General features: G+C 39.5%; 2 protein-coding genes across 3 annotated transcripts; both read left to right on the top strand.

Moving 5' to 3' along the window:
• Positions 1 to 3,837: 3,837 nt before the first annotated feature.
• On the top strand, positions 3,838 to 11,051 carry zbtb8a (zinc finger and BTB domain containing 8A). Its single transcript, XM_053509382.1, has 4 exons — positions 3,838 to 3,981; positions 8,400 to 9,145; positions 9,646 to 9,815; positions 10,177 to 11,051. Exons 1-4 carry the CDS (start codon positions 3,917 to 3,919, stop codon positions 10,492 to 10,494), a joined length of 1,299 nt encoding a protein of 432 aa, XP_053365357.1. The 5' UTR covers positions 3,838 to 3,916; the 3' UTR covers positions 10,495 to 11,051.
• A 1,842-nt stretch (positions 11,052 to 12,893) lies between these two features.
• hmgcl (3-hydroxy-3-methylglutaryl-CoA lyase) lies at positions 12,894 to 20,993 on the top strand. Of its 2 annotated transcripts, none has more exons than XM_053510472.1 (8): positions 12,894 to 13,021; positions 14,545 to 14,628; positions 14,795 to 14,902; positions 16,913 to 17,008; positions 18,432 to 18,580; positions 18,729 to 18,981; positions 19,168 to 19,293; positions 19,951 to 20,993. In XM_053510472.1, exons 1-8 carry the CDS (start codon positions 12,944 to 12,946, stop codon positions 20,050 to 20,052), a joined length of 996 nt encoding a protein of 331 aa, XP_053366447.1. In that variant the 5' UTR covers positions 12,894 to 12,943; the 3' UTR covers positions 20,053 to 20,993. The 2 variants fall into 2 exon arrangements, with proteins under 2 accessions (XP_053366447.1, XP_053366448.1); XM_053510473.1 differs by having other exon boundaries at positions 12,954 to 13,097.
• Positions 20,994 to 21,985: the final 992 nt, after the last annotated feature.

The raw sequence follows: 21,985 nt of genomic DNA, 5'->3' as shown, positions 1-21,985 counted from the left end.
GTACTGGGTCCTGATGCGTTTCTTTTGGATCCAGCATTAATCCTTTCAGCTATTTGAGCTACAGTAGTTCTTCTATTGGATTGGACTACAAAGGGCAGCCTTCGTTCCCCACGTGCATCAATGAGCCTTGGCTGCCCATCACACTGTCATGGGTTCACCGGTTTCGCCCTTCTTACAGTAGCAACAGTTTCAATATTTTGTTACAATTGTGTCTCAAATTAAGTGGGATATATTATGCAGCAAGTGAACATTTTGTCCCTAAATGTATTGTGTTAAAAAAATGGGCAAGAGTAAGGATTTGATCAACTTTGACAAGGGCCGAAATTGTGATGACTAAATGACTGGGTCAGAGCAACTTCAAAACTGCAGCACTTGTGGCATGTTCCTGGCCAAGGTCAACTGATGCACATGGCGAGCGAAGGCTGGACTGTATAGGCTGATCCAATAGAAGAGCTACTGTATTTCAAATTGCTGAAAAGGTTAATGCTGCTTGTGATAGACATGCACTGTGTGTGACCTCTTTCTGTTTTGGTGGCAAAGAGGACCTGATAAATCTTAGGCAGGTGGTCATATTGTTATGGCTAATCGGTATATACATTTTTATGAATGCTGATTTAAATCACAAGCCTCAGTTCAAAACTATTTATCGTTAAGTACGTACACCCAGATAGCACACTGCTTAAGGGTCCAATGTTGGCTCATTGGTGGGGCCAAAGATAGGTTGGCACAACATTGGTTCAGTAAATGATTACAAGTTTGGCCCAATGTTGGAACACATGCAAGGCATGGTAAAAAGCACTACATGCCATTAGGGCTGATGATGACGACATAGGGCTGATGTCATAGTGCTTGGGCCCCAATAATCCTTGGGAAAACAACAGGGCCCTTCACACACTATGACGACATAGGGCTGATGTCATAATGCTCGGGTTCTAATAAGAAGAACAAGAGGGCCCTTCATACACAATGACATCAGCACTTTCAGACATCAGCTTGTCCGCCTGTCTTTCTGTACTGAAGGACTCTCTGCCTTATTTATTAATACAAAGGAATAAACTGCTTTAAGGTTGAGAATCTTACGCCTTGTTTATGCTAAGTTCTACTTTTTTCGTCGTCAGCTAAATACACTCCCTTTTCGGTAATCGGAGTGTGATTTACAGATGAGAAATCTAAAAAGTAGATCAGATACATATTAACTTTTGTCTTAAAACAACTCCAGCATGATAAAATTCACTTATACCATATTAACTAATCCCAGGAAAAATATTCAGTTTATACTGTATTGTTGTTCACAGTTTATATACAGTTCTATTGATGCCGAGGTGTTCGTTTACATTAAGCAAGTAGCTTATAAGTAGCCTATTTTAAAGTAGATTATTCAATGCATTACATAACATCGCTTTTACACAACATTTCATTTATGGTCAGGTTAAACATCAAGCAGATATCTTATTACTGCAAATGTTTCAATAAATTCTGTCCAGTCAGTTTTGTTTGATACTGTGACATAATCTGACACATAACTGCTCAAAACTTCACTTCTTCTCAACATTTTGGTTTTAGCTCACAACACTGCGTTCTCAGTTCGGATATATTACATGCCATTACCTTGGACTGCTGAGAATATGTTTGCAAATTCATTGATCTGTCCATTCATCTTTGAGGATTCAGTTTTCATAGTCTACTTGCCTCTTTGGAGTAAGCCATGCTGTGTTGCACATTCATCAGGGTTTGCTGAGGATTGTGGCACCTTGTAGGCCCTGCATTATGGTTGTTTCTGTTGCGTTGATTGGCTTTGTTGAGTAACGCATACTTGAGGCAAAAATGCTACATTCATCCAAAAAAAGCGCTAGATGTTGTGACAATCTGGCACATAACTGCTCTTAACTTCACTTTTACTAAAGATTTTAATTTCATCTATGGTGCAGGCTTAACTTGAAGTAAATATCAAACTGATACCAAAGTTTCATTAAATTCTGTCCAGCCAGTTTTGCATGATGCTATCGGCCAAAACATGGTGTTAGTGCTATAAAGTGACTCACCTAAAGGAAAAAGTGAATTTTCAGATAGAATTATATAAGACCATTTTTCATAATACTTAATGCTTCTTATCTCTCGATCCATGCTTTGTTTTTTGTAAATAGGTATACACATTTATATTTTTATTAGACAAAAAGAAACATATGTGCTAAATAAATTATTTTATGTAGTGTCCTTAACTTTTTGGAATTTAAATCTTGGAATGATCTTAATTGTCCTGTTACCAAAAATGTATTTAAGCAACTATTGTTACAGGTCATATGCAGAAGCTTAAGCAAATTTTCATATCAACATTCATAAAGAAATATAAATTATTTGCATTTAAAATGATTATTGTTTGGAGCGAGACAGTATAATTCTGAAAAAGTCCATTTTTGGGGCGCATATTAAATCAACTCTCCAAAACGGCTGAAGTTAGCAAATTAAAGCTTTAAGGGAAGCAAGATTGGTCACTTACAGACATAAACTTCAGAAGTAGCTTCTATGGCACACATTTATTTTTTATGTATAATACAATATAAAAAATAGCAATACTGTGTTTTGGCCATGTGACAAAATCTGGCTGGACAGACAGACACACAGAGAGACAGACAGAAAATTTTCTGAGACTGGTTTTGGGTCCTCCAAAGTATGTAGTGTAAAGATATCATTGAAAAAGTGAGTTGTGACCAGTGTACAGACAAAACCTTTCTAAAAATTTATATGCAGGTGTGTGTATATATCCGGTTGTGTAGTGATTAAAACTGTCGCCCTTGTACCTCCAGGGTCCGGGGTCAATTTCTTCATGTTCTCCCAGTGCTTGGTGGGTTTCCTCCAGGTACTCTGGTTTCCTCCCACAGTCCAAAAAATAGGCTAACTGGCGTACCGAAATTGCTGTACTGTATGGATAAATGTTTGTGTGTGTGCGCTGCAATGGAATGGCACCCCATCCAGGGTGTACCCCGCCTCATGCCCTAAGTGTTCTCGGAACGGCTACAGCACCAGAACCATATGGCGTGAGACCTACACTTATAAAAACAGACACCTATAGTTTTATGATTAAACTTACGCATAAGAACATGCTACATTTAAAGCTAGTAAGATTTAGCTATTAATACATATTAAAACATATATTAATAATTTGATGATGACTTTAAAAGTAACTGCTTGCCTAAGCATAGAATGAGAGGGTTGCTCTCAAGAGAACCTCATATCAATAGCACAAAGATGTCTTTCAGAAGATCCGGGTCAGCCAGGTCCTGACTCTGCTGATTCTTTTACCCTTTTTCTTTAAACTGTGCTATAATTCTGTTAATGATAGAAAGGGGGATTTCAGGATTCCAAGCTATTTGTCTCTGGGACTGTGCAGTCTAAAATTGACCAATGATCTTGCTTTGTTAAAAATCAGAAATTTCTTTGGGATATAAATTTTTTGGTGTACTTGAAGGCTAATCAATTCCACTCTTAAAAGTAAGAAACCAAAACAAATGGATGATAATAATAATAATAATACATAACATTATGAGGGTCTAGTTGGGCATATCATATGTACATACATTCCATACAACCTAACTAGGGGTGGGTGGGAGCGGGAACGTCAATCTATCCCGTTTACTGCAAGTTCTTGCCTTTGCATAAGTAATGGCACCTTTTATCCAAATGCAGATTAAATCATTACAGCCGGGTTGCATGTCTGTAACTTTAAGCGAGTCTTACTGCCCCAAGCGGGCTCTCTGAACGCCCACGTCAGCACACTCGGGTTTTTTTTTTATCCCTCCCTCCTCCCGCACAACCGGGTTTCGGTCTTTCGGGCTGAGCAGGAAGCGATCGGTGGGGGGAGAGGAAAAAAAAAATACTACTCCTACTAGTACTACCACCAGCACCAACAGCGAGGAAAATGGAGATGGTGTGTGAGAACGGTACGCGGCGACCGTACAGGACCCAGAGCGAAGCGGATCGGCAGTGAGTAGCGGAGTTAGTTGTTGTATTTGTCTCGGGGATGTGAGGCGGAAGCGGGTGGGCGGCGGGACGGGCTCTGAGTGCTGAGGTCGCCGCGCTATTGCGCATTCCGTGCGCAAACATGGAGCGCCTACACGGCTCCCTGCACAGCCTCCGGTCCACGGGGGGGGATTTCTGGAGAATGAATCGGGTGCTTCGGTTTATAATCAGCGATTTAGGCACCTAGGCGTGCACGTGTTAATAATGTATACACCAAACCACGACTGAAATGGTGCATTTTATTCTTCCTAAAGGGCGAGGTCGGAGGGGCTGAACCGCACACGGGGTTCACTTGCCCGCTTTTGCGGCGTTTCTCCACCTGAATGCTCGCTGGTAGTCGTGCATTATGTGCGTGTTTTATGTGCGGGTGTACTCAAATCCTGTCGATGGATGGATGGATGGATGCACGGGCTCGTTTACTTCTCAACACCGACCGATTTTAAATCCCCCTCGACAGTATTGTAAAAAAAAAAAAAAGATTTAACAATAAAAATATATATATCACCCCTCCTTTCTTTAAAGTTCCTCGTTCCTATATGAACAAACCAATTCTTATTATTTATGGTAAACTTCAGCTCGCCTTTCTCCGCTTTTTGAGACGCGACCCGACTCGGGTGTAGCCCCCGCCCCCTGCTCGGTGCCAGCGTTCGACTGACATGCGCTTCAGCCAATCAGCGTGCGCGCTTCGTTCTACGCTCCTCCTTTCTTTCTCCCTTAAACAAAGGATGGCCTGGGAGTGTTATTCGGAGAGGATAACCCAGAAATTGAGTGCTCCTTTAATATTCACGGATCCGGAACATATTTACGCGGATTTGTTTTCTAACATGTCCGTGCGTATAGTTTTCGACTGAAAGCTAAACATCTGATCAAGCTTATGCCAACTGCATACTGGAAAATCTCACCTCAGCTTGGGATCTTAAATAGATTTTGTGGCATGTGACATGACAATGCTATAATGTGGGCCATTAGCTTCCATCCTGTAAACCATTTCCTTCAACCCAAGTTAAATAATAAAAAAAATAACACCAAGCACTTCAAAATGGGGAATAAATGAGGAATAAATCCATAAAGTGCAGATTTTTGCATGCATTTGTACACATCACCCATTCACTCTTCCTGTAAATGGAGCATTTTGTTGATATGCAAGTCTAAAACTGCAAAACCTGACACTTTTACTAACCTAACCAACTAATAAAACATTTTGATGGCCAATGAGCTTTTCTAGATCTGTGTGTCTGGAAATGGGGTCAGTGGACCCCTAGGGGACTGTGACGTGTAGTGAGGTGGTCTGCTGTGAATTTATTACTATTATTATTTCAATAACGGAGACGTTGGTGGACATGACAAAGAATTAGTATCGATGTTGTTATATTAGTTGAAGTTAAGCCTATCTTATTATTATCCTAACTGACTGGTCACTTGAATTAAATAATTATATTTCCTAATCTCATTCTTAATATATTTAAAAAATGCTTTAATATAAATCTTACTTGACTCTTGGGTAGCACATACACTGCCTAGGCAAAAACAAACAAAAAAAAAAACATGTCGCCATTTCAGAAGGGTTAAATTATTGGGCTGCATCAAGCAAAGAAACAACGAAGGAGATTTGAAATTACTTAAATTGGGTTGAGAACCCTTTAGATATATTTGTGGAAGAAATGTGGTCGGACAAAAAAAAATCATGAATGGAGATGACTTCTCATCAAAAATCTGAGCCATGTTTATTAGTGAAAGTAAGCGTATTTCCATGTGATGGGAACTCACAGGATTGCGAACTAACCAGCTGTGTCTTCATAAGAAAACCACTTGTTGGTGAGATTAATCAGAAGAAAATGCTTCATTTTGTAAGAAAACAAAAAGTTTGGACCTTGGAGCAATTGAAAAAGGTCATGTGTTAGTTTGGCTCAGTGGTTCCCTTCTGCCAAGTGGAAGCCCTGGGTTCAGTTCCCACCCAATGCCCAAACCCCAACGACTGGATGCGATTCCGGTTCCCAGCATGGATAAAATGAGAGTGTTGTATCAGGAAGGGTATCCAGCGTAAAACCTGTGTTGTGTGCGGATTGGATGCAGATCGAATAATCGGCAGTGTCGACCCCTCGACAGGGGCAGCCAACATGTTGTCTGATGCGCCCATCTGGAATAAGGTCAGTCTGGACCTATCAGGGTAAGAAGGGAAGCAATACACCAATCATGCGTAGTGCCCACTGTACAAGCCTCTGGAGACAGTGTTCTGGGGTTATCTCAGTTGTTCAGGTTTAGCAATGTTATGTGGAAATAAAAAAAGTCAGCTGATGACCTGAATGTACTGAATGACCAGGATATCACATCTATGGAGTTTTTCTTTTTTGCTTTTGGAGAGAATGAGGAACTGGCCACATGAACACATGAACTGGCCACCACATTGTGTGCTGTAATCAAAATTAATCAAAAGGTGACCGAATGAAAGTGTGTGACTTTTTTGGCCAGGCAGTGTATTTAAAAAAAAAAAAAAAAAAGCTACATCCATCAAATAAATATAAATAATGCAAAAAAAAATAAAAAAAAATAAAAAAACACACATATATATATATATATATATATATATATATATATATATATATATTATCAGTATGTACAATCTAAAAATATTTTACATTCATAACTGAAAAAGAACTGAGAAAAAAACTGTTTAAAAAAAGACTGTTTGAAAACATTTGCTCTATATGTAAAAAAAAATAATTACATAAAAAATATATTTAAAATATATTTACTTACTTTCCACTTTCTGCATGTTCTGCCCTGGACACCATCTAGCATTTGTGTTCTTAAGCATTCAAAAATAAGGACGGTTGAACGGGTAGAAGAACATGGATGATAGGTGTCTAGTTTTCAGACATCCTACTATACTGTAGCTCCCACTTCTGAAACCACCTGCCTTTTAATTTCCAACCATTTCCATACACCTTATCTGCCCTATCCTAATAACTCAGGGTCACTATTTCAAAAATTCAGACAGCTTCAAACCTACCACTTCTTATACCTGCCCCAAAGGGTTTATGTTATTCATTATTCCCTTTATGGTGACACAGTGACGTAGTGTTTAGCACTGTGGCCTTGCACCTCTAGAGTCGAGGGTTCGAGTCTATGTGTGTGCAGTTAGGTTAGGTGCATGTTAGGTGGATTTCTTCCTAGTTTTCTGTTTCCTTAGACAGTTGATAAATTTGGCTTGTTAGTGTTTTCGAATTATCCGTAGCGTGTGTGGGTGTATGTATGCTTGTGTACCCTACGGTGGACTGGCACTCTTTCCTGGGGTTATGCCCTTTGTCCCACTGGAATAGGCTCCAGGCTTCCCACTACACTGTAAGCGGTGTAAATATTCAATTCAATTCAATTCAATTTTATTTATATAGCGCTTTTAACAATGGTCATTGTCCCAAAGCAGCTTCACAAAAAAAAAAAAATTAAAGTTTTTTTTTTTTTTTTTTTAGAAAAGAAAAGAAAAGAAAATATTTGGAAGTGTGTATGTGTGAGAAAAATGTGTCTAGATAATAATGAAATGAATGAATGATGAATGAAATGTCTCTGATGAGCAAGTTAAGGGTGACGGCGACAGTGGCAAGGAAAAACTCCCTGAGATGGCAATAGGAAGAAACCTTGAGAGGAACCAGACTCAACAGGGAACCCATCCTCATCTGGGTGATAACAGATAGAAATAACATCAAGTGTGAAGTTGTGTAGATTCAGTTCAGCAGTAGGTGCAGAGGGCAGATGGGGTCAGGATCACTGGAAACACAGGAGCAGGATGTGTAGCTCCAGCCATCATAAAGCAGAATCTAGCTGGAGCAGGTCCTTCTCAAGATGCCTTAGAAACCTCGCAGGGTTGGCCTTTGTCTACTGAAGCTGGCACAATCTCCAGATGTCTCAGGATGGGTAGAAAAATACAGAAAAGATGGAGAGAATTAGCGTAGTTGCCATTCAGGATAGGTGTACTGGAGTATGAGGTTATGGGATGAGTTACGCGTATGCCAGATTAAAGAGATGCGTCTTGAGCCTACTTTTGAATAGTGTGTTCCCTTCATAAAATCATACAATGCCTCAGATAATTGGTACAAATGTTTCAGAATATTTTTGTCCTTAGTATTCAAATAAATGTTTTATATTACGAATGACAAAGATACAGTATCTGTGCTATTTGAAATGAAATCTTTTGAGAATTTGTCCTAGACGGAGAAAATAAACATTGTTTCTGTTGTAAAAAGAGAAATGATTTGCTTCCATATAAACTTACACATAGTGTTTAAAGGTCCAGACTGAAAGGAAAACCTTTATGGACCCGAATGTACTCCACACCATCAGAGAACTGTTTTCCATCTGTGTATCATTTTTGGATGTTATTTCAGGCCGGTGCACAGATGGACGAGCGCCGACATGTCTGCCAACCACCACAGTTGCCTCCTGAAGCAGTTGGACCAGCAGCGGCGCCAGGAGCTGTTCTGCGACTGCAACGTGCTGGTAGGTGGACGCCTTTTCCGCGCACATCGCAACGTCCTTTTCGGGAGCAGTGGCTACTTCCGCATGCTGTTGTCTCAGGGTGCGCGAGAAAGCCTGGAACCCGCAAGGGCCTCGTTCGACGCCTTCGCCCCTGACACCTTTGCCACCATTCTAGACTTCGTATACTCAGGTCATCTGGCTTTGGGCAGCGGCAACGTGATCGAGGTGATGTCTGCCGCCAGCTACCTGCAGATGGACAATGTCATCGCCTACTGCAAAGCCTTCATCGAGTCCTCCCTGGAGATAAGCGCCAAGGATGCGACGGAGGACACCCTGCCTCCGCAAAGCATCTTGTGGGAGCACCAGGACGACACCAAGGAGGAAGACGCGTACGAAGCAGAGGTGACAAATGACCATAGCCCGCAGTGCCAGCAGGTTCTGGAGGCAGGCTTAAAGGACGACCAGGTGGAACAGTTTGACGCGGTTTCTGAGCCCAGGAGAAGAGGAACCAGGAAAAGATCAGCCACTCATCGGTACACCCCAGACGATAGTTCACCGATCGACCTCCAGAGGGCAACGGCGGGCACACAGAAAGCGGACGAACTCTATGCCACCCTGCCTACCATCGTAGGTGTTGTGGGAGTTTTTAACAAAGGTTAGCATCAATAATATGATGATATGATATATTTGGGTCTCATTTTGTCATTATCTCATCATTAAAGCATCAGTTAATCAGTGACTACATTCCATCTGAAATTAGATCAAAATCTCCTATCATTCTTATAAATAAAACCAAGCATTGTCTGGCAGATGATGTTTTCTCGCATTGTTTCTGATGCTTGTATGCACGTTTGGAAATTGTCAAGTTATTTTACTTGAGCATAAAGTAACATAATTTGACTTTGATAGCTATGCTATCCGTAATGTAATCCGATGTGATGGAGTAAAATCCAAGAGTTAAATGTTTACTTTTGCATGCTAAAAAAATGCCCAAGACAAAGAGATAGACAACTGAAAAAGAAAGTCATGCATGTCATGTTTTGTTTTTGCCTCACCTAGAGCTATCCTGATATGTCTTATACTGTAATGCCGTCTTCCTTCATCTTGTAAATCCCAGTCTCTCTCTCTCTCTCTCTCTCTCTTTCTCACCCTTAGACTCCACTCCCACTGTGCGCTTTAAGTGCCCGTTCTGCACACACACTGTGAAGAGGAAGGCGGATCTGAAGAGACACTTGAGGTGCCACACGGGTGAGAGGCCGTACCCTTGCCAGGCCTGCAGTAAGCGCTTCACTCGTCTCGAGCACCTGCGCAGCCACTTTGAGACCGTGAGGAACTTTTGGAACTTTCTATTTAATATTTCCATCAAATTATCTACTTAATGAGGCTAATTTATATGCTTATTGATTTCTTAATTTCTATTCATATGCCCTTTCTACTCCCTATTCCTACTCATACAAACTTACTTATTTCCTTCCCACCACCTTCCCTCTGCAACTTCTCTATTTCCTACATATCCTAGGTTCCTTTTTTCTTAATTTTCTAGATTTGCACTTTCAACACCTCTCAACACGTACTAGCTTCCGTTCTCATGCACCTCGTAGTTTCCATATAAAACAATACAGTAATAAAACAATGAACATCAAAGTGTCTTAATCATTAACTGACTCCACTGATTTATCTTTTTAGATCCACCAGGCACGTAAGCTTGTGTGCCGGAAGTGTAAGCGACATGTGACGGAGCAGAACAGCCGTGTGGTGTGTGAGGGCTCACGGCGATACAGACTCTGTGAAGCGTGCCTTCAGGAGAGTGGCCTGGTGGCGCGTGATGGCACCGACGCCAGCACAGAGGAGCCAGGGCTTTTGCTTGGCGTGGAGGAGGAACTGGAGGGAAGCCGCAATGCCTCGTGGGGGGTGGAGGATGAGGATGACCTTGCTGAGGATTCAGGAACTGACCTCATCATTCAGGAAGTAGAGGACAGTGACGAGGAACCCAGTGCGAAGTGACCTTGTGTGCGTTTGTGTGTCTGCGTGTCTGTGTGAGAGGGAGAGAGTGTGTGTGTGTGTTTGTGTGAACAAGTAAGTGATGTGCACCGAATTCAGCTTCACTTTTTCCAAAAATGGGCATCTTTGAATCAAAGAAAATGTTCTATACATGTATAATTGTATTATAAAAATTTAAAAAATGTAAATAATTTATTTCACTATTAAACTTGGTTAAATTATTCCCTCTTGCTTCTTATATCCTGAAATCTCGCAACGTAATATTTTGGCATAAAAAATCGATTTTCTTGCATTTTCCTATGCCATGCTTGAAATTTTTTGATTCACATTAATGTTTGCATTGGCAAATATTTTAGGCTGTTGTAAAGATTCTTATACGTTTGTCCATGTGACTTTCATTACATCTTCGTTGGAACAATCAAGCATCATATATTTTTCTCCTAATGTTTCATGTATAATTTTATGGAAATGAATACTCTTTGCACTTCTTTATCAATCATTCTTCTATTATTATTATTATTATTATTATTATTATTATTATTGTTTTTCTTGGTGACACATTGACCACATCTTGTTTTTACTTTTTTAATGAATAAAGATATGCATTTATTATTGCATTTGCTAAAAACAGAATAAAATTGTTACTAAAGTATGCCAAAAGTGATGATTTCTTTTTCTCTTTTTTTTTATACAAACACAATAGGAAGTGGTATCAAAAGATTTTGAGACTACTGTAGTTTTGTAATGAGGCAACAGGTGGCAGCACAACTCTGCACACACAGTCAGGGAGCACCGACCTTCATAAGTCAATTTGCGCAAAGATCTTGTTCTGTGTACATCGGAAGCTGTCCAACTGGTGTTATTCATCATGGACAGCAATTTAGGACTAGAAACGAATGTGAAATTCTGCATGAAACTGGGCAAATCTGCCACAGAAATGCTTGACATAATTCTGCAAGTTTACAGTGATGCTGCAATGAGTCGTCCAAGGTTTTTTGAGAGGCGCTCATGCTTTAAGAGCGGAAGAACATTACTTTAAGACGATGAAAGTTCAGAAAGACCTTCAACACGCTCAACCCTAAAATATCGGTGTGTCATACGGAACAGTCCAGGCAATCCTCGTGCTATCTGAACAAGCACCATGTTGCTGCCAAGTTTGTCTCCAGGCTGCTGACCCAGGAGCAGAAGAACCATCACGTCAAAGTCTGCCAAGAACTCGGTCAGCATGCCGTGGATGACCTGCCCTTCTTGGGTGTATAAGTATGACCCTGAGATAAAGCAACAGGCTTCAGAGTGGAAGAGCCCATCATCTCCATGAGCAAAAAAGGCGAGGCAGGTTCGCAGCTCAACCAAGTGCATGCTGATTGTCTTTTTCGACATTTGCTTCATTGAGCACAGGGGCCATACCATCAATAGCGAATTATACTGCCAGGATTTTAACCCGAAGACATACGGCGGAAAGACAGAGCTTGTAGACAGAGCTAATCTCTGAACTTTTTGATCCCACCTCGTTCAATGCACCGGTTTATTACTTAACTATGATATAAGTCCAGTCATAAGGCCTATAGTAGTATAGACATATCAAACATGCAACATTTTTTATGGATACTTTTTCTGTTGAATGTTGTAGCTTGTCTACCAACCAGATTGATCACACTATCACATTATAGAAGCTATGAACAGTCTTTTCCATACCACCCCTCTTTTTCTCCTTTACTTAATAATTTAAATGAGAGAAAACAGTTAAATACATAGCTTGTAATATTTCTGAGAATCTTGAAAGCTTACACACTGTCCTAAATACACTTTTTATTCAAAAGTATGTGAACACATGACCATCACAGCCATGTGCTTATTACTGTAAACATGTTATGCACAGTTTTTGTTCTGGGAAGGCTTTACAATAGATTTTGGAATGTGGGTGTGGGGATTTGCATTCATTCACTGTTAGCTATATGAGCAGATGTTGGGATATCAAATACACTCCAGTTCCTCCAGCATCAAGTTGTTCCAGTCCAAATGTAATGCTGAAACAGGTTTGGGAAATTGTAATTTAATACTAGAGCATACATGGTGTGCTTCCATCTTTGCAAGACGGAGCAGGACTCAGGTATCATTACATGGATTTTAGATGTCCATGTACTTCAGGCGTACCTACTGAAATGTTTTGTTACAGAAAACTGCACAGAATCATTGATTACAGGTTAAATTATGTCAAAGGTCAAGTAGCATCCTAGTGCTTGAGAATGATCTGTTACTATGGAAACGTTGACATATAGAACTACTCGCAGAGCTGCTGTTCCATCGTATAAGACTTGATCATGGGCAGGTTATAACGCTGTTATATCATATGCTGTGGGATTTATATGCGCTATAGTGATCCTGAGCAGAAGATGGCAGTGTGGGTGTTGTAACAGAGTGTAGAGACACTGTGGGGTTGTTGTGGTGGAACATGGCGGCGGTCAGGATGAGGATTGTACACACTGCGTTCCGGCCCGGCTTCTGTTTCTCAGCGGCTGGGGCCAAAACTGTGAGTTACACAGCGCACTTTATCTCACTTCTGGAGCTCTAACACGATTTTCATGGTCGACTACTTGGATCAGGAGGTAAAGAACTACTTAACTGTTTCCAGTTTCAGCTTTTAACAGCAACAGCAACAAAAAAGGACAAATAATTTGTACGTCACTTGGATCCCGGAAGTGAATTAATTGTCAGTTATATGTATATTTTTTTACAGCTCGTTTGCAAAGTTATTATAATGATTTAAGTCTTACCGACTACTTCATTAGGGTTATCAATATGGTTTGGTTATGTTAATTAAATATTTTTAAGGTATAATCGCGAATGAATACTGCATGTCCCCCCCAAAAATACTACCGCCTCTCTACTGTATATCCTATTATTATTATTATTATTATTATTTTGCTAAATACACAATAAATCCGTTCATACCAATTAACAATAGTTTCCTTTAGTGATACTACACACCTTCAATTACACGATTGAAATTAATTATAATTAATCATAAGCCGAAGTATAGACTAACACGTAACCTTTTTACACATATATTTGGACTATTTATTATTATATCAATAAAAATAAAAGTCAAATGAATTTGTTTGAATAGCCAGTGATTCGTCCCAGCACTTTAAATCGATTCCTGAAAGAGTCGACAATATGCGTGGGTGAGTCGGTTCTTTAATTTTAAAGCGGTTGCCAGGGTAACCAAACAATTATGCACAATGAAGCAACACACCCACACTGTACATTATTCATCTTTACAAAGATTCAATTAGATGTTGACTTTGAATCGGGCCCCGGTGGTTGAGTTTGTTCCTTAGTTTTAAAGCGGATGTCAGGGTTAATAAACAAATCTCCATAATGTACTTCACACACGCACTTTAGAGTAAACACTTTTTACAAGGATTTCATTAGATCTTCTAAAGGTGTAAATGATTTGTTTAACTAGCCAGTGATTCGTCCCAGCACATTGAGTTGACTCCTTGAAGAATGACTCGCGTAGGTGTGTCGGTTCTTTCGAAGCGGTTGTCAGGGTAACTAACCAAATCTCCATAATGAAGCGCGCGCGCTCACACAACAGCCAATGCAAAGATGCGTACTCTGTTTGCTATTGCAATGCAAAGTGGTGTTTTGATAATTAGAAAGAAGAATAATTTTCGTGACAAGAGTCGACTCTTGTTGCTAAGCCTAGTCAAAGTTTTTGACTCCCCGAAAAAAAAAATCGAAACTCCCATCAGGACGGCTTACTTACAGCAAAAAGCCCGGATGAGACCGTGCGATCTGATTGGTTTTATCGAATTTTCTCTTGGTATGTACGTTCAAAAGAACGCTAAAAGGAACATTACTGCCCCCTACTGGAGTCCAGGTTAAATTGTTCATGATATCTTCTTGCTGCTATAAACTTCTATCTTCACACACACACACTTTCAGTGTTCATGATTTAACTATTTCAAATGATGCCTGAACAAGGCACACGAACATGGTTTACTGTAAAGTCTGTAATTTTTTTAAATCTGTTTTTATCTTTTTTAGATTAGTTTGTGTGCTACCAAGCCTCTTCCTGAAAGGGTGAAGATTGTGGAAGTTGGACCGAGGGACGGACTGCAGAATGAGAAGGTGAAGGTTTATGGTTACCAGTAAATAAATCCTCTTTCCTTTTTTTTTTTTTTTTTTTACATAGCAGCCCCACATTTATTTCCACATCTTAAGTCAAACACATGTTATGAATTGTGCTAGTTATTGAGGAAAGGAAAAAAATTACTTTCTCTGTCCATTCGGCTAGACCATTGTTCCAGCTGAAGTGAAGATCCGTCTGATTGACATGCTCTCTGAGGCGGGACTTCCTGTTATTGAGGCCACGAGTTTTGTCTCTCCAAAATGGGTTCCACAGGTACGCACCTCCATAATAATTACTACATAATGATTATGCATCGGGTTTAATGTTGAGTGAGCATGCAAGTGAGAAATACACATTTCATGTACAAAGACAAAATCAAAGGTATACATATAAATCTTAATAACTATTAGTCACTGAACCATAAACATATAATTCAAGGCTACATTTACAGTATGTTTATGCATTCAACAGAAATGCATTAATCATTAAATAAGGAACTAAAATGCCAATCATATATTTAACCAGCTTTAACAGTATGAAACTTCCATGAAACAAGTGAATGTTTTTACTTACACTATAGCAGCTGTAAACAGTTTTTCCCTCACAAGCCTCTTTTTTCCCTATTGAAGTTTCTCTCTCAAAAGCAGCTTGTCATGTTATTTAGAAACCATAAAACAGCATACCTTATCCGTCACATGTTATGTATGGAAGCTTTATTGCGTTTATTTGAGCTCCATTTTAATAAGTATACTCAATTGTTTTTCAGTAGTTTTGCTTTTTTCAGGTTAAAACCTTTCATTCCGATTAAGTAATTGGACCCAATGAACGACTCATGAATCATGATTAAATAAGACGCACCCTATTAGATATAATGTTTACAAAAGCTCAGATATCTGAACAAAATGTGCAGAAATTTGGGAATACTTTTATTTACTTGATTATTTATTTGACTTTTCATAGGTGATTATGAAATGCTAAATAAAAGTTAAAGTATTTAAATGTGTAATGAAAGTGTTAGATAGGCAGGTATTCATCAAACACTTTGGAGTAAACAGTTTGCCACACAGTGGCAGCGTTTGTCAGGCACCGAAGCTCTATCCAACCAATGTGAACCAACGACTCAGTGAATCACTATTCTAACATCTTTTCATATATTCTTGTAAATCATTTTGATTAACATAGAACCGGGTGGTTAAATTTGTAAAAACTATTATAAGCTGAAATATAGACTTACCTTTTTACACATATATTTGAACTATTGTTATTATTATTATCAGCGATAACATTCCACCTCTTTGTACATGTCATGTGACACAGGAGTAGTTAATTTGCGTGCCAGGATGGGCCAACTGCAGCATGACTGCAAACCCGGCTATTGTGTGGGACAGTATGTGTGTGTGTGTTTGTGTGTGTGTGTGCAACGTCACTTTCCTGGTTGAAGGGAGTTGTCTGTAATTATTTAAAATCGTAGTAACTAATTTGTAACCTTAGTTATGTTTGGGTTTGCTCTATTATTATAATTAGTTCATTAAACGGAATTAGTTACTCAGCTGATTAGTTTTCTGCCCATAGAGATGAGAGCCAACCAGCTGTAAATGGATTTTAAATGGAATTTATCATTTGGGTGTGCCAAATGCAGGTTAACTGCAAACCTGGGTTACACAGGCCCAGCCTGGCACGTAATTAACTACTCCCGTGGCACATGACACGTACAAAGATGTGGAATGTCATCGCTTTAAATGCTGCTCTAAGTGGCATAGCTAAGAATGAATTACAGTAAGTACAGTAAGGGATAATGTAATATGCTAAATAAAATCATTATTTAGGTAAAGTTTCAGAATATATGAGCCAGTCAGCTGTCGACGATCATCCTGTTGTGTTAATAATGTTGTTAGGCACAGAAAATAAAATACATTGACTGTAGCTCTACTAAGAGTAATAAATTTCCTATATTGACAAAGATAATAGCTTCTAAAAACCAAATCTAGACTTTTTTTTCATCCTCCTGCAGAAACCCCCATATAATACCAAAATATCAGCTGTATCCTCAATAAGTTGGCTGGTTGTTTAATTATAAAAATGGAAGGCTGCCTGGTCCCAAAGAGCTCTTCATGTTTCTCAGTGTGAGATCTGCTAGCCAATAAAATGTGAGACAGTAATCCTCAAAATAACTTCATATAGCTATGGCTCTGTTTGTGCTGCTACTACAGTATATGTAAAATGAACAGGTGTTGGTGTAGGTATTACAACATCCCTGTCCCTGTGTCCTTGTTCCAATTGCAGATGGCTGATCAGGAGGAAGTGATGCAAGGCATCAACAGGAAACCTGGAGTGAATTATCCAGTGCTGACTCCTAATCTGAAGGGTTACAGAGCTGCTGTAAGTACTGGCAAAATCCCCAAAAACACAATCCTGTTGATGGATGCTTTATTGATTCCAAAGGAAATTCCAGATTAGACCGTTACTAACGGGTTTTAATAAACCTGTTTTTATGTTAATCCTCTACCTGCCTGGTACATAGCTAGCACTATTATCGCATCACACTGTGAGTGATAGATAAAAAGAAACAAACACAGGTAGTCCCCAACTTAGGAACATTCAAGTTACGAATTTACAATTATATACAATATTTTCATTGAGTAAGTGAATGTATAAAATGTCCAGTGTATTGTATGTGTGCGCAAATCCTTAACAAAACAGAAATTACAGTCCAAAAAAGTGAAAAACTTTGACAGAATGGCGTCCGGGATTCCCCTCTCAAACTTAGTTTCCTCCTCCTTTCCTGTCAGGGCTGATTCTTTTTAAAGGTAAAGTGCAGGTTAATTCGTTTTTTTTTACTATATATATTTTCTATTAATAATTTTTACATGAATATTTTGGGATTGTGGGACGAATCATTGGAGTTTCCATTATTTCTTATGGGGAAACTCACTCTGGGACAAAATGGTGTTCAGGATTCCCCTAGTGATTTAAAGGTGCAGAGATAACACTTTCCTGTGAGATTCATTTCCTTAGGCACGATTACAGTGTTTGGCCATATGACAGCAGTTTTGGGAAGGGAGACTGATTTAATGAAGTGGATTGGTGTTTTTTGTATCGTATATTTGTGTCAGAGTCGTATAAGACTCCCATTGTTCAACTTATGAACAAAATCCGACTAACGAACATGCTCTGAAACAGAACTCATTCATTAGTAGGGGACAACCTGTATACTGTTTTTATTTATAAATGAATGATGATTGTATGTACAGGCGGGAACAAAACTGTCATGAGGTGAACCAGCAAGTTGAAATGGTAATAAAAGAGAGAATGAAAGGACAAGACCAGAGTGCAATGAAGACAGAATCTATATGAGGCTATTTATAGTAATTTCAGAGAAGGAGCTCCCTCTTTTAACACAGAGCAGAGTTATTGTAAAGTCTTATTGCAGTTGGCCCAAAAGACTTCCTGTAGCGTTCTTTATCACAGCGGAGCTGAAGCATTCTCTTGCTCTGATGTTTAGCCAGTAGGTTGTGGAGGGGATGTGCATGCTGGTTAACAGTTTGTGTAGCATTCTTTTCTGCACTACCAGCTTTAAACACTGCAGGGAAGTCCCCAATATTTCCCCTTAATAGTCACTACTTCTGATGCTGCTTTTCCAGCATTTTGCTACAGACATTAAAGGACCAGAGTTTGTAGACTTTGCTACATGTATACTGGACAGACAAGTGTCTGCTCTAATGTTACAACTTTTTATGCTTTTTTAAAATCTCTCTCTCTCTCTGTCTCTCTTTTTTCTAATGCATCTCTTTTCCGCTCTTAGGTGAAGGCAGGTGCAAAGGAGGTGGCAATATTCGGCGCTGCTTCAGAACTCTTTAGTAAGAAGAACATAAACTGCTCTGTGGAGGAGAGTCTACAGCGCTTTGAGGAAGTGATGGCAGCTGGCAAACAAGAAGGGATCCCTGTACGAGGGTGAGACTGATGCTCCGTCAAAGAACTACCATTAATTTTTTTTTTTTATCATGTGTCAAAACGGCAGGTTTGTTTCTGGAAATAGTGATTAGTGATTACCACTGGACAAACTGCTAACCCTGGATTTTTCTGGTTTGTATGGTCGCAGCTATGTGTCTTGTGTCCTGGGATGTCCTTACGAAGGAAAAGTCTCGCCGCTGAAGGTAGCCGAGGTGGCGAAGCGTATGTACGCGATGGGCTGTTACGAAATCTCACTGGGTGACACAATCGGTGTGGGTACGCCAGGCAGCATGTCTCAGATGCTGGAGGCGGTGATGAAGGAGGTGCCGGTCGACGCCCTGGCTGTTCACTGCCATGACACATACGGCCAGGCGCTCGCTAACATCCTGGTCGCTCTGCAGGTCAGGCCTAAACTGAGATACCAGAGCAAAAATGGCCGTTCAGGCCATGATGTTGATTTGTGACAAAGTCCAGTCACCAAAGTCCTGTACAAATGGAAATTCCATGAATTCCAAACGCTTATGTATTTTTCTGCAACCTTGTTCTGTATTGATGCATTATGTTTTTTTTTCCCTCTGACTGTACAGAAGGGCATCAGCGTCGTTGACTCGTCTGTATCAGGTTTGGGTGGCTGCCCGTACGCTCAGGGGGCTTCTGGAAACGTTGCAACTGAAGACGTTGTGTACATGCTGCAAGGACTCGGGATCCATACGGTAAGTATATATATCATCAGCCATAACATTCACACCACATAACATTAACACATTAACACTAATTGATTATGGCTGATGTACTGTATCTACAGTTCACGTAATATATCATATCTTCAGTACAAACATTACATGTTTATCACGTCTGTATGACTTTGTACAAAATATATTTCCAAACATAACTTAAAAAAATAAATAAATAACATTACATAAGAACATTTGCATGCCTGCAGAGAAAGTAACATATTATATGGCTTATAGGATTGTAGAGGAGCTGCTATATTTTGCCACTGCAAATTCAAAAATATGTAAATAAAAAAATGCTTAACTAAATCAGTCCTCTTCATCTCTAGTGTATTCCTCCACTGATTGGCATTCCTTTTTTGTGTTCGTGTAATCATAACACTTAAATATGGAGATTATGGGGTTCTTTCCAGGACCAGGATCAAGAACCTGTGGAGTTAAAAATTATAACGCATAGTTCTAAAAAATATGCATAGTTCTGCACGTTCACATCAGATAAAGTTCTTTATTTAGACTACAGTTTTTGTTTAAACGAGGAAATAAATCATTATCTTGAAGTTGCTTTTGCTTTTCCAGTGAAATGACACCCTATTGAGATTTTGAGTCTTGCACAAACATGTTTCGTTTCCATTACAGGGAATCGACCTGCAGAAGCTGATGGATGCTGGAGCGTTCATCTGCCGCTCTCTTAACAGACGAACCAGTTCCAAAGTTTCTCAGGCTTTGTGCAAACTGTGACCTCAACTTAGGAGTGTGTGCATATACAGTGCCATGAAAAAGTATCTGCCTCTTTTTTTTTTTTTTTTTGCAAATTTGTCACACTTAAATTATTGAGATATTGAAACAAATTTTGAAATTACACAAACATAACATATAAAATGCAATTTACTTTTTCATATTGGTCCAGGTAGGTTTGGACGGCTTTTTTCCCTTATTAAATTTAATCATCATTTAAAAACTGCATTGTAAATTGCAATTAACTTGGATTATCTTTGTATAGTATTAAAATTAGTTTGATGTCACATAAATTATTTATGTGTGACAAATATGCGAACATAAAAATTCAGGAAGGGGGCGATTGCTTTTTTTATGGCACTGTAGATGTGTGTGTTTTGATTCTGTCTGTTTTGGAACCATGTCCCTCTGTCCTGTTCCCTCTGATCAACTGGGTAGCCTTCATCATGATCTCTTTGAGCCTGCCATTTCCTGCAAAAGAACAGGAAGCTCACATCGCCCTGCAGGGACTAATGAACGGATACATGATATTGTGTACGCGTATTGTGAATCCTGTTTCCAGCTGATACACACTTTCCATTTAGTCCCATAATTGAAGGAAGCTGCCTAAATCAGGGGCTTGTTTTCAGAAGACACTTGCACTAGAAGATTTCCCATGACTAGGTCTGTCATTTTATATATACACACAGATGCACACACATTTCATGTCTGTTTATTAGGGAAGCGACTGCTTCTCGTCTGGGTGCCTCGGATTTGACGGTGTGAGTGTGTGTGGCTGGCAGTGAGCTCCAGTCTGGTATAAACATACAGAAGCAAGTGTGTAAAACTGTTTAGTGTCTTACAATTTAAGAAAGCAGTTCAACTTCTTCTTGATGGCGATATTGATTATTTTCAACACTAAACCTAAAATCAAGTAAAGGTGTTATTTCGTCATAAGGTGTTAACCTGAATAGCGCTCGCTTGCTGTTATAGTTTCCGCAAGGCAAGTGTTCATTGTTAGGTCATCGTAACTGCTGATCCATGCTTCAGTCCTATTTCAAGTCCTAATATGGTCCTGCGAATGCTGCATCCTTTCCAGAAGCCCTTACGGTACTCGGTTTAACAAGTTCCGTGAAAACGAAACGTCACGTTAATATTACTCGGTATTGCCAGGATACAATTTAAACCATAATAGAAACCTGACCTTAAAAATTATTAGTGTATAATACGCTGCAGTTTGAAAAAAACAATGACGTAATGTGCCTCAATCCAAACAGTGTTTAAGACAATTAAACAACCACAATGAATATTTGACACCAAAGCACTTTTGATGGTAGTTTAGATTAGTTTGCTCTAATAGTAGTATTATTGCTGCATATTGACACAAAGTTACACTATAATGCCAAAAGTATTCGCTCACCTGTTGTCACATGCATTCTTAATTCATAGGGTTTAATCCTTACAGCTATAACAGCTTCAACTCTTTTGGGAAGGCTTTCCACAAGGTTTAGGAGTGTGTTCATGGGACGGTAGTTTAGATTAGTTTTCTCTAACAGCAGTTTTCCATTTATATTTATCATAGATTCATATTGACACAAAGTTACACTATATTGCCATCACATGCATATAAACTTGAGTAACATTTCCTAATCCGTGGGCTTTAGCCCACCCTATACCAGCTTCAACTCATCTGGGAAGGCTTTCCACAAGGTTTAGGAGTGTGTTTATGGGAATTTTTGACCATTCTTCCAACTCCTAAATAACAACCCCACACCAGTTCCAACATGACTGCGCACAAGTGAGGTCCATAAAGACATGGATGAGCGAGTGTGATGTGGAAGAACTTGACTGGCCTCAACCGGATAGAACAGCTTTGGGATGCCAGGCCTTTTCATCCAGCATCAGTGTCTGACCTCACGAATGTGCTTCTGGAAGAATTTTTGAATGCCCATAAACA

Source organism: Clarias gariepinus, chromosome 13, assembly GCF_024256425.1.
Source record: "Clarias gariepinus isolate MV-2021 ecotype Netherlands chromosome 13, CGAR_prim_01v2, whole genome shotgun sequence".
In the NCBI taxonomy this organism is placed as follows: domain Eukaryota; kingdom Metazoa; phylum Chordata; class Actinopteri; order Siluriformes; family Clariidae; genus Clarias; species Clarias gariepinus.
Note: the sequence above shows the minus strand (reverse complement) of the source record. Positions and strands in the feature narration are given on the sequence as shown.

Bases quoted from the DNA above. Each gene is read 5' to 3' on its own strand.
- hmgcl (XM_053510472.1), top strand. From the start codon at position 12,944: ATGGCGGCGGTCAGGATGAGGATTGTACACACTGCGTTCCGGCCCGGC. The intron at 14,903-16,912 runs GTACGCACCTCC...TTCCAATTGCAG, and splicing joins CTCCAAAATGGGTTCCACAG to ATGGCTGATCAGGAGGAAGT. The intron at 18,581-18,728 runs GTGAGACTGATG...GTATGGTCGCAG, and splicing joins GAAGGGATCCCTGTACGAGG to CTATGTGTCTTGTGTCCTGG.
- zbtb8a (XM_053509382.1), top strand. From the start codon at position 3,917: ATGGAGATGGTGTGTGAGAACGGTACGCGGCGACCGTACAGGACCCAG. The intron at 9,146-9,645 runs GTTAGCATCAAT...TCTCACCCTTAG, and splicing joins TGTGGGAGTTTTTAACAAAG to ACTCCACTCCCACTGTGCGC. The intron at 9,816-10,176 runs GTGAGGAACTTT...TTATCTTTTTAG, and splicing joins TGCGCAGCCACTTTGAGACC to ATCCACCAGGCACGTAAGCT.